Source organism: Solanum verrucosum, unplaced genomic scaffold (genome assembly GCF_900185275.1).
Source record: "Solanum verrucosum unplaced genomic scaffold, falcon-dt-bn FXZP01000196.1, whole genome shotgun sequence".
NCBI lineage: Eukaryota > Viridiplantae > Streptophyta > Magnoliopsida > Solanales > Solanaceae > Solanum > Solanum verrucosum.
Window position 1 is genome coordinate 3,157,227 of NW_026020420.1, and position 12,452 is coordinate 3,169,678.

Here is a 12,452-nt window from a genome sequence, read left to right on the forward strand (position 1 = left end):
TTTAAAATGTTGGGTTTGGATGGGTTCAGGGGTCCAGATGACAAAAGGATAAGTAGAAGGATTCACAATACAAATAGATACAAGTACAAGGGTCCACCAGACCATTCTGCCTATAGATTACTTTAGTTAGTTCTTTCTACACTCGTGTGCATTCCATTGTTAGTTAGATTTCCGTTCTTGACCTCTGTTTGTGTTATTCCTTCTTTTCATATTGCCTTTACTTTTCAAGTTCAGTCGGCATATGATGCCTACTGGGTACCTATTGTTTTGGTACTCATGCTACGCTCTGCATCTGTTTCGTGATGCAGGTCCGAGCACCAGTGGCCAGCATTGATCCTGTTTGGAGTAGTCTGATCCAGAGACGGGGGTGAGCACACGGCGTTTTGTACTATTTCAGTCTCCATCTGTGTATAAAGACTTGTCTTTTACCTTTCGAGACAGTCCAATCTTTGTGGTCCACTTTTGAGACTTGTACTCGTTTTGTTAGTAACTCTGTACTAGTGACTTTCAGGTTCTGGGAGGGATCTTTATTTATATATATGTTTTGGTTTGCTTCCGCCTGTTTATGTTGTTATCTTAAATCTTGCCTACTCTTGTTTAGTTTCTGCCTTCAGACTCATTACTTGTTGTTCCGGGTTACGGGTTGACTTATCTACTGGTGGGTTATAGTAGGTGTCATCATGATTCGAGTAATCGGATCGTGACAAACATCTAATTACATTCATTAACGATCAAATCACATGAACAATACGATATATGCTAAAAAATTATATAAAAATATATGTATAAATTCAATTTAATGTAGCTAATTTTGTGATATACGCCATGTAAAAAGTTTATGTAAACCTAGCCAATGAAAAATCTAATTTATTTTTAATAATAATGTATTGTTTATATATGATATAGATACACTAATTAAGTAATATGTAAATTAGTACCTCCTCCATTAGACATATAGTTTGTGACTAAGCAGCAAGTTTATTAATATTTCACAATTACTTTTAAAGAAAAATGTATTTTTTTAATAAAGTTTTAGTCGAATAAGTAAAATTCAATATGAATCAAATATTCCCCCTTCCTCACAAAATTACGAGACTCACAGTTGAACAGTATTGACAGTGCTATAATCAGGAAGAGGAAGAAGAATTGGGAAAATGGCGATGGAGAGAGGTGAGCTGATTTACAAAATTTACAGAGCCCTAACTTATGGATTATCGCCGCTGATTCAGCTGCATCTGCGGTGGCGCAAATTCCGCGGCCTCGAACATCCTCTCCGCTGGCGCGAGCGTCTCGGACTCCCTTCTCTTTCTCGGCCCCCTGGCCCTCTCTTCTGGTTCCACGCTGTCTCACTTGGTAACTCTTCTTCTCTCTTCCATTATTTTTTTTGCCATGTCTTAGCTTGTTTGGATGGTTGTTAAATAACATATTGTGTTGTTAGTTTAAATACAATAATTATTACTTAAATTTTATTATATCCTCTCGTTTAAGCCGTTGCTAATAACTACAAAACGTACCATTTTATGTAAGGATCCATTTGGTGTAATCATGTCGTTACCTTATTTTTTTCCTCATTTTGTGTTTATTTACTACTTAATAATCCTATTTATCCTTTATTCTACTTATTTATAATTTATCCTTCAAATTGTTGGTGTCTGACATTAATACATTATATAACAAAGGAATTGTATTCATTAAAACAATACAATACGATACAATATATAAAATACGATACATTATGAAACAATATGTAATAACCATCCAAACTTAGTGTTACTCTAGGCTCACAAGCATAGACAGACTCATAATGTATGCATATCAGAATTAGAGAGTGTGAATATATACATACACATATTATTATTATTTTTTGTGTATTTGTAGATATAAACTCTCTTCCCCCAAACACGCACACACATATTTTTTTGTTATTGTGTAGGTATTTGTAATTTATACAATTTTATATTGTGCAATTGTTGTTCAAGTTGTTGATCTATACTCCCTTTGTCCCAATTTATGTGATACCTTGTAATTTTGCATCAAGTTTAAGATAGACTTCTGATTTTTTTTATCTAAAACAAACTTAGCATTTGTGTGGCAATAAATCATTTCTTTAAGGAAGGGTAAAGATGAATTTTAAAGTTAAATTATATCTAATTATAGATAAGTGACATTCTTATTGGGATGGACTAAAAAAAAAAAGTATGCCACATGAATCGGGACAAATAGAGTATTATTTATTATTGTTTCTTTTTTCCTTTTTCATCCTAATATGAAATTGGTACTGGCTATTTAATTGTTTGTTAAAATGTGGAATTAGGTGAAGGAATGTGTGCGATTCCTGTGATCAAATGCTGCATAGAGAGGAGGCCTGATGTAACTGTCTTGATGACCACAACCACCACATCAGCATTGTGAGTCTTAATTTTAATTCAAAGTTTCTTTAAGTGTTTGGTGATAACAAATTTTGTGATATGATAGTAGCCAGAAAACTTAGTATTTTGCAATTATAGTTTAGTTTTCTGCTGCACAAAATGGAAGGTAGTGTGGGAAATATATAAAAAGATGTGGTTCTGTGATTATGGGGGAAAATTAATGGCACAAGATATCCTTGATATTAAAAATCTAGCTTAGTGTATTAATTGTTGACACAAGAAATTAAAGACCTGTTTGAGAGTGCATTTACGTTGTTGATAGTAGTGGAATGCAAGTTATGTTCAAGATTCCTTTTAGTGCCCAATAGAAATAGAAGGCATATCTAACTTATTGGATCAAAACAATGCAGGCATAATCAACTACTTTGTGATGAGAAACAAAAGATATGTCTTAGATCAGTTAATACAAAAATAAATAGATTTTACTTGCAGTATGCTATTTACTTTAATTTGTTTGCTGATGTGGATATTCCAATTTGGTCATTTTAACAACTTCTGCCAGATTCATGTGGGCATTATTTTCACTTCTCATTTCACTCCCAACTGAAAAGCTGATTCATATTTAATACCTAGTTTGTTTGTATTTTTCTTACAGTGAGGTAATAAAGCACCAGCTTCCAAATAACGTCCTTTATCAGGTACCTGTTCGATTTCCTTAAGACTGATGCACAACTTACATTTTGCTTGATAGACGTCACTAAGTTGAGTTATCTGACAAGACACCAACTTCCCTTTCAAGTGTACTATTTCAATTTTGACTTTTGTAAGTGAAATCTAAAAACAGGAGATCACACCCTAGCTCTTCTTCTATGCTGTTAGCTTGTTTCCTCCCTCCCTTTCTTCTGACCATACGGGGTGAATCTCACTTTCTTATTTTTCAGAGTTCTTATGATGTTCTGGCATTTCTTTTTGTGCTCAAATTTTTCTTCTGAGTATTTTGTCTTCTGACCTGCCTGTTTCCACTTATAAAACTGATTTACGTTTTCTTTTAATCCAAAATTACTCTTTGCGATTTATATTTTATACATGGCTTTCTCACCAAAGTTAGAAGATAGAGAAGGTGCGTCTCTAACATGTTTACAAATTTACCAGTTTTCTCCAGTTGACACTCCTGGCGCCATTGATGCTTTCCTTCGTTATTGGAAGCCAAGTGCAATCATGTTAATGGAAAGTGAACTCTGGCCAAACCTGATTATAGGTGCTGCGAAAAATCGGGTAGGTAAATATCTTTACTGAATGCTTCTGAACTGAGAGATGCCTGTTATTGTAACTTTTAGTATCTTGACTAAAGGCTTATATTTTCTGCTAAGGATTCGATGCAAATTTCACTTAATTTTTTCATGAGAACACTATTTCGTTTAACCACTGTTATCGTCCAGACACCCTATTTTGTGGTTTAGCATCCATCTTGTTCTTTTTCGTTTTAATTCTCATTGTATTCACTTATATGTCACTGTATTATGTTTGTTTCTCTGCTTACGCTCAACCATTATGCTACTCAGATTGCACTTGCATTGCTTAATGCTCGAATATCTACAAAATCTTATGGCAGTTGGTCTCAGCCATTTGTTAATTCTCTGACATCATTAATGCTCTCCAAATTCTTGCTGATTCTTCCACTGGTACGTATCTCATATATTTTCATTGAAGTGTCTGGATTTTAAAGACATCATTTTACCTTTAGAGTTCTGATTTTTATTTCTATAAAGAGCACTACCCAGGCAATTCGCTTTCAACTGCTGCAGTGTCCACCCTTCATCATAAATTTTTGCGGTGACCTAAAGTATGGTATGGCCAAAAATAAAGACTTATTAGCTTGCATGATACGATAGAACTACTAGCACTCATAATAAATTCATTTATATATTCCTTTAGAAATATTGTTGCATTTACCACTGCTTACCAGAGAGCAGACATTGATTGTACCCTTCTTCTCGCTTCCTTGTTCTTTTTCCCTTTAGCTGTAGGGAACATTGACACAAATGAAGGGGATCAAAGAGCGCTGAAAGAGTTGCAGGTACAGCTTATGAACAGAAAGGTTTGGATGGCATCTTCTATTCATAAGGGTGAAGAAAAAGGTAGTTGTTTTTGCTATATAATGTCTGTCCATGTATTAAAGACTTTTCATGGAGATGAAGAAATGAAAAGAATCTTGAACGTGAAGCAAGGGTGTTAGATAAGAGAGTCATGAATGCCCCTTTTTTTTATGTTACTTTATACCATGGTAATAGTTTAAAGTCATGTGTGTGAACAAACTGTGTTCTGTGTATGTGATTCTTTTTACCTACCTTACAATTTTCTCTAAGTTGTTCAAGAGAGGTGGAGAGGGTACTGGACCCTTCCCTCTTTATGACTTCTATTTGGTTGAATGAGTCTAGACCGAGGGAAGAGAAAACTTCTGAAGTCTTTTTGTCATACAATCACGGTTCAAGTTTTAAAAAAAACTGTGTTCTGTGTATGTGCTTCTTTTTAACTTCCCTTACAATTGTCTCTAAGTTGTTCAAGAGAGGTTAAGAGGGTACTGGACCCTCAAACTCTATTTATGACTTCTATTTGGTTGAATGAGTGTAGGACTGAGTGAAGAAAAAACTTCCAAAGTTTGTTCGTCATACAATCACTGTTCAAGTAAAAAAAAATAAAAAATAGTGGTTCAGCTTGACCTTGAATTCCCACTTCAGCTAACAAAGCTTAAGGCCAGCTGCACTTTGTTTCTTTCCAATTTAACATAAGCTAGTTTTTTCCACTTCTAACTTATTAAAAAGGAACTTTGTTCTATTTCTCTATTTTTTTCTAAAAAGATGCATGTATTGATTGTGTGTTTTAAGGTAATCGGTGTTTGTTTAAGTAGAAAGGGATCAGAAAGGGAAAGGAAAGAGGGGTTTCCCATATGACCTGAGTAACCTTCTGCTCTTGGGATAGAGCAGAAAAGCAGTAAATAGAGTGTACCTCATGGGCTGATGACTTTGAATATAACTAAAGTTGCTCTGTGCTGCTGATTGAATTTGTAACAACATTGATATGCAGTCATGTTAGGAGTACACAACACTTTAAAGCAAATACATCCGGATATCATCACCATCATTGTGCCTCGGCATCCTCAGCACGGAAAACAAATTGCTTTGGTATGATTAATGTTCTAGTCTATTAGAATTTATTTATAGTCCTTCTCAAATTGCCCTAACTTATCTCTCTTAAAAGCTAACTCGACCAAATCATTAAGTTTATTGAACCATGAACGCTCAAGTGCTTCTTCAAACTGTCGAGTGAACTCTTGAATGATCTTGGTCTGTTCTTCATGCTTGTATTCATCCTCATTCTCATGTCCATCCTGTGGGCAGTGGAGGAAATAGTTGAATGGGTTCCTGATATTTCATTATAGTTCAAGAGCAAGAAATTTGTCAAGTCAACATAAAAATACTTGAAAACAGCCATATTTTGTTCGTTAAATTGAGAACAGCATGCGCTTTAACCATAAACCATAAGATTTAGAGGAATCATGATCCCAAGTTGCTAAAGATGTCCTCAGGATTGATGTCAAAAGCGACCTTTATCTCATAACATGGAACTTGTAAATTACTTCCTCTATCTAGACTGAATTTATGTTGTCTTCCTCAACTTATGCAGGAATTGGAGAAAGATGGAGTAAGGGTAGCATTACGGTCTCGTCACGATAAGCTCATGCCAGGGACAAACATATATGTGGTTGACACATTAGGTTAACCTCTTTGGCCTTATGATAATTCCTCAAGCTAGCTGACTCAGATTTTCAGTTTAGATCTGTTTAAGCTTTACATCCCATCTCCTTTCTAAAAAGTTAGTGGGTTATTATTTTCCTGTAGGTGAAATAGTCGAATGATCTCCATCACACTTTTTTGTGAATTCTAACAAACTAAGAATAGCTAAAGAGAAAATCAGAAAGAGTTTAGAGTTTGTTGCTAATATGCTTTGTTCTAGTTATGAATCAAATTGCCTAGAATGACTAGGGTGCGATGCATACCAATTGATATGGTGTAGATCCACATACTTCAACAAGGTACAAATAGAAGTTTCACTTTTGTCTTGCAAAATTCCCTGTGTTCCACCTATAAAGAAGATCCAGCTTGCACATGAGAGCAGGTTGAAAATCTAACCCCAAAAGAAGCTATACCTTCATAAGAACTAAATCTTATTTGTTGAGCCACAATCCACACCATATAACAACTTTCGTATATGTATCAGATATTTGCCTAAAGAAGCTAGAAGATTAAGTACAGTAAATTTTAACAGATGAAATACTGCCCTTTTGCTTGCTGTTGCAGAGCTGTATTAACAAGGTCATTGATATTTCTTATTATTTTGCTCTGTAGGTGAATTACAAAAGTTTTACAGACTAACACCAATTGCTGTGATTGGAGGTTCATTTCTACCAGGTTCAGCTGGTCATAATATTTCAGAAGCCGCTGCAGCAGGCTGTGCTATTTTAACTGGTCAATTCTGTTTCCATCTTTTAGATAGAACTTGGATCCAGTCTGCAGCTAGGCTGGGATCAAGGCTTCTTTCCTTTGTTTCTTTGGAGTGCCTGATTAATTTGTAGTAAAATTTCATGTTTGATTCTCATGTGGTGCATAATTATATTTATATCAGTTTTTTTTATTGGTTCAATTATCAGGTCCTTATATCGGTCATTTCTCTCATATGGCAACACAGATGCAACGCTTGAATCCTTTGTCAGTATTACAGGTCTGGATACTTACTTTGATCTATACACACTCGGCTGGTGTGCATTGGACATTCATAATGTGCTATTTACGCTTTTTATTGCAAGGGAAGGATGGCATGAATATTTTAGGAAGGGTTAGTTCAGCATGTGCAAAAAACTCTTTTATTTATGTAGTCAAATTTCAAGGTCAATTATAAGAGGATCCTTGAAATTGGAGAAAGGCAGAGAACTAACCTATTTTGGAGAAAAAGGAGACCCAATGTAGTATATAAGTATAACCAAAAAATGAGAAGGTGGAACAGCAACATAACACTTGGCATTTTGAGATTGAAATTATCTTGTTCAATAGCTCTTATTGAATGATTAGAAATGAAGAGATAAAGCTAGTCAAGACAATTATATTTAATAACTATTTTGTCAATAGCCTTTGACTGCAAATTTTGGATGCATTAGCTCCCTGTCTTTCTCCTAGAATGTGCATCTAATGTACTGGAGCTAACTATCTTTTGTACAAATTAGCATTTTCTAGGTGCCTTAAATGAAATTACTTACTTCATAAAGAAAAGTTCAATTGCCTTTGACCGACAAAAGTTTCAAGAACCAGGTTGTTATCTTCTGCAGAAATTCTGAATATTTTTGATAGCATAGAACTGTAATAGTGAAGTATCCATATAAAGTATGTCAGATATATAAATTGATACAGTACCTTTTAATTTTCAACAGTACAATCTTTACTAGAAAGATAAACCAACTACAGTATAGAAGCATATGCACTTACGAGTCTGAAGGGCTGAAAGTACTGTTATCACAGAGGCATCAGCATATTTCAGTGTTTACTCTGGTTTACTTTGTATATGATTTTAATCTCCCTTTTTGAGATCCTTGTCGGACTCCTTTGCTCTGGCAGGTTTCTGGACACATTCTTGTCGAAGCTCTCAGCAACCTTCTTAGTGATGCAAAACTTTTGGAAGAACGTCAAGAAGCTGCTAAGCAAGCTTATCATGCTCTGTCTTGTGGGATCACTGAAAATGTTTGGAGCTTTCTAGACTTTCACATTTTTCGGATAGCACTGGCAAACGAAGGTTTGATGCTATGAATCCCTATCTTCAGATCATCCCCATCTATGATTGGACTGTTTCATGTTAAAAAAGCATTCACGAGTTCCTGCATCAATATCATGAGATCTTGAACAGGGAAGAAAAATGTGAAGAACCTAAATGCTGTTCCCTCCTTCCCCTGTATATCAGGTTCTTGTCTATTAATTTTCATTAATGTGGTGAGAAACGTCCTCAGATCATTGCATGCTAGATTCAGTCTTGCAATACCTCATTAATATCTGGTTGTCCACAGTATAGATCACATTCTCCCCTGTTTATTTTCATTAATGTGGTCTTCATCAAAAACAGAATTCATTAATGTGACGAGAAATGTCCTCGGCTCATTGCATGCTAGATTCTGTCTGGAATTACCTCATTAGATATCTGGTTGCCCTCTGTTAACTCCTCAGCTGTAAGCTTGCTTGCCTGAAATTTCTGCAGGATCTACTGTAATGCATTTCCTTTGAGTCTCACCTACATCCTTACTTGGCTAATACCCTGGGCGATTTGGATTTCCCTTGCTTCTTTTTTATAGTTCGCGGTAGTTAAATATCTACTTTTTTGCTTTCTCAGATTGTCCTTAGTGAGATTTGCCTCCCAAGATGGTTTATGAGTAAAGAGCAGCCTAAGAGGACAAGGATTTTTCAGGGGAGGCCTCAAACGGAAGTGTATCACAAGTATCAGGTATTGGAGATGCATTAATTATATCATTAGCTGTAATTTGGGTAGTGTTAGGTAACACATTTCTTACACCGTTTGATTAAGAACTCTTTTGGCATAAACTCAATAGAGAACAATTTTGTTTGGTTAGGAAGTCAAAACTTGTTTCCGAACAAGCGACACAAAGATCTTCCAAAGAATGAAGTATTCCTGGTTTAGGGATCATCAGTATTTGCTAATTATGTTATTTATATCATATTACTACTATTAAATGCCACAATTTAGTGTAGAAGAAGGATCTAACTGACTTCTATAAATTAACATTGATTCAGTCCAGTGACAATGATGCTTGATTGGCTCGAGGTGATGTTATTGCTGCAATAGTAACTGTTAAGGCATGCAAGAGGGGAGCAACTGCAATTCTCCCGAGTGAGATTGCTCAAAGATTGAAATGAAGAACATGATAATCTGAATGGAGTGCATTTGCACTTTTGTGGATTGGACGCGATACTTTGAAATCGCTGGACTAGTTTGCTGATTAAAGTTATTTACACCTTGCATGGCTTCTCCACTACTGTATATTGGCTTATTCCCTAGCTGCGTCAAGCAACTTCCTGAGCTTTGTGATGATTTCAGCTTCTATCAGGATCCATCTATACAGCTTTCATCAGAACTCTATTCTGGGAATCAGTGCCTCGAATGTTGACTGTTGTTGCTGTGGTAACAGGTAAATACAGTCATAATCTTCATCGTAGAGGCGACCTAGGTGAAAAATGTCCAGAAATTTGTTCAGTTAGCAATTTGTTACAGTTATGGCGAACTATGGCTGGGAAATGAACAATGACAACATTGACTAATGCTGAGAAGTAGAGTATACTCTGTGTTCTACATACAAATGCAGATTAAATTAACCAGAACAACTGTGTTTTTTTTTTTGTTATAATCGTGGTATTCGGGCCAATTTATGCGCATCACTACTAATTCACTGGTACTTACTATCTTCCACCAGAGCAGTTGTTTCTTTGCATGTCGTTACTTCTTATTTTGCTTGTGGAAATGTGTATCCCCTTGAGAAGTTTCCTTTCTCGTTTTTTAGTTTAACCATTTGGTATTCAATCTATTCGCTCAACTAATTCAAATTTGTACCATATAGATCATTTAAAGCAAAAACATTGTCCATCGGAATTCCTCCATCACCCAAGATCTTGACTTTCATCAAGGATAGAAGAGTCTTATTCGTTCCATCATCTTTTATATTATTTCATCAAGGATAAAAATCACTATGTTCGAAGCAGCTCTTGAAGAAGAAAAAATTCAACTTACCGTCCTTTTTTTCTTTTTCGTACACTATAATGTCAAAAATACATTATATTTAATACAATAAACAATATATATTTATTTAATTCAAGCAAATGTTCTAATGTTAAATAATTGTTGTTGAATGCATGCTATGTATAACTAAAGGGCTATTTTTATATAGCTGTCTTTTGTAGCCCCTAATGGCCACCACCTTAAATAACAGATTATTTAATATGAAATGACCAAAATCCAAAAAGATACGACCTTCCTCACTACAATTATTTTTTTCAAAATAATAATTACGACAAACTTAGGTATGCGTGTATCGCCTAACTATTTTTTATTTGAAATTTGGTGTATTTATCGAGCGGAGTAAATTTAAGATTTGAATTTTTGGGTTCGATTCTTAAAGGTTTTAACATTAAATTTACTTTAAAAGTATGAGTTCCTATTTATTATATATTGTGATTTTAATGATTTTTTGCAAGTTATGTTTCACATTGAAAATACTGAATTCAAATGAATGTGAGTGGTAGAATCCAAATTTGGTCGAAGTGGTAAAATCAAAATTAATGCAAACATAACTCTATTGTCTTATATTCTGAAATAAAGTTTTACACTATCATCTTTATTTATTGTAACAAATAACCTATCTTCTTTTTAAAATTACAATTTTCACATTTTATTTTTATATCCAAAACATCTTTAGAAGGATTTGAACCCAAGTTTGAGTATCACGTGAAACTTATAAAAATTCAAAAAAGGTTTAGTACTAATTCTTTTCAAACCACTTTGAACTATTTAGAAATATTTTACTATTAAATTAACCTAATAATGTTGGGGATGATGGCAAGATTAGAGCAGCAAAGCTTTGACTCATTGTATTATTGTACCGGACTATATAATACTAATTTTCTCTTGTGTCCTCTTTGAGAATCAAAATTTAGTTTTTAGGCTTGTTACTTTTTAAAATATTAAAAACTCATTATTTATTTATAACTGATTTAGCTGAATAAACATGAAAAATATCATAGTGGAATTTTGTTGAACTTAATTGTTGAAAAAAGACAAACGTGCCTTTATTTTTTGAAGGTTTAGATTGTATCTAAAATGAATTATTGGAATTGACAATAAAATGTAAAATATCTAATTTAAAGTCATATGAAGTTCATTTATATGAATTTTGAAGCAAGAATGCATTGAAATTACGTAGTAAATTAATTTTGTGGCTAAATTATGAGAATTTATAACATGACAATGATTTAGTATAGTCGGAATTTTTCGCAAACTACGGTGAGTTCGTTAGACCAAGCAAAATTGCACTAAAAGATTCTATTTTGTGCAAATGTTCAAAGGACACAAAACTATACCTTTTGGTAGAAGGCAACAAATACTTTATGAAAAGTGCATAAGTTGATCGTGACACTATGTTATAAAAATAAAATAAAATTGTGCGCATCACCCAAAAAGAAAAAAGGACAGGCCAACAGGATAGTTCTGCCCATAGATTATGACAACATCATTTTACATGTTATTTTTATAAAAAAAACTAACAAAAGAACATCTCAATTAATTTGAATTCGTATTATTTAAATTAAACTTATTTAAAAGAAAGTGTTTAAGTTTTTGTATATATAGATTTCAAATGCAACATTTCTTATTAAAAATGAAATTATTTTGTATATCTTTATCGTATTTTTAATTTCTTAATAAAAATTCTGATTTTGTCACAATAGTATTATTGTTTTGTTGATCTCGAAAATTTCATAAAGAGATTGAAATCTCGAATATTCCACAAATGATGGAATATTTATATAGAGGTCAAATCTAAATCATCCTAGTTCGACAAATACGCCACTAACGGTCCTCGAATTATGTAGATCAAGTCTAAATCATCCTAGTTTGAGAAATACACCACTAACGGTCCTCGAATTATGTAGATCAAGTCTAAATCATCCTAGTTTGAGAAATACGCCACTAACGACCCTCAAATTATGTAGATCAAGTCCAAATCATCCTAGTTTGAGAAATACGCCACTAACGCCCCTCGAATCATGGATAAATCTTAGGAGAGTAGAATCCAGGGATGAACAAAATTGTACCCGCACTATTTATCAATAAAATTATGTTTCTCCATATTTTATTTGTGATTGCAATTTCTTTTCTATCACTTTAAATTTTGTTGCAAACACATCAATAACAATAATTTGTATTTTTTTTTTGTTTCAAAAAAAAAATAAAAAAAATATTGTTTTGTTTTGTTTAGGT

General features: G+C 33.8%; 1 protein-coding gene across 1 annotated transcript; it reads left to right on the plus strand.

Annotated features, from left to right (window-relative positions):
• The first annotated feature begins 1,079 nt into the window (after nucleotides 1-1,079).
• LOC125840969 (probable 3-deoxy-D-manno-octulosonic acid transferase, mitochondrial) lies at nucleotides 1,080-9,986 on the plus strand. The gene is made up of 14 exons (XM_049519955.1): nucleotides 1,080-1,353; nucleotides 2,315-2,408; nucleotides 3,025-3,067; nucleotides 3,522-3,644; nucleotides 3,932-4,051; nucleotides 4,139-4,217; nucleotides 4,391-4,507; nucleotides 5,454-5,551; nucleotides 6,054-6,144; nucleotides 6,776-6,895; nucleotides 7,078-7,148; nucleotides 8,036-8,210; nucleotides 8,799-8,909; nucleotides 9,218-9,986. Exons 1-13 carry the CDS (start codon nucleotides 1,155-1,157, stop codon nucleotides 8,807-8,809), a joined length of 1,341 nt encoding a protein of 446 aa, XP_049375912.1. The 5' UTR covers nucleotides 1,080-1,154; the 3' UTR covers nucleotides 8,810-8,909; nucleotides 9,218-9,986.
• The last annotated feature ends 2,466 nt before the right edge of the window (nucleotides 9,987-12,452 follow it).

What these genes read in the sequence shown, in the direction of transcription:
- LOC125840969 (XM_049519955.1), top strand. Translation starts at nt 1,155, where the DNA reads ATGGCGATGGAGAGAGGTGAGCTGATTTACAAAATTTACAGAGCCCTA. An exon ending in TCTTGCTGATTCTTCCACTG is followed by an intron (nt 4,052 to 4,138) that starts GTACGTATCTCA and finishes ATTTCTATAAAG; the next exon opens with AGCACTACCCAGGCAATTCG. An exon ending in AGGCTGTGCTATTTTAACTG is followed by an intron (nt 6,896 to 7,077) that starts GTCAATTCTGTT and finishes TTCAATTATCAG; the next exon opens with GTCCTTATATCGGTCATTTC.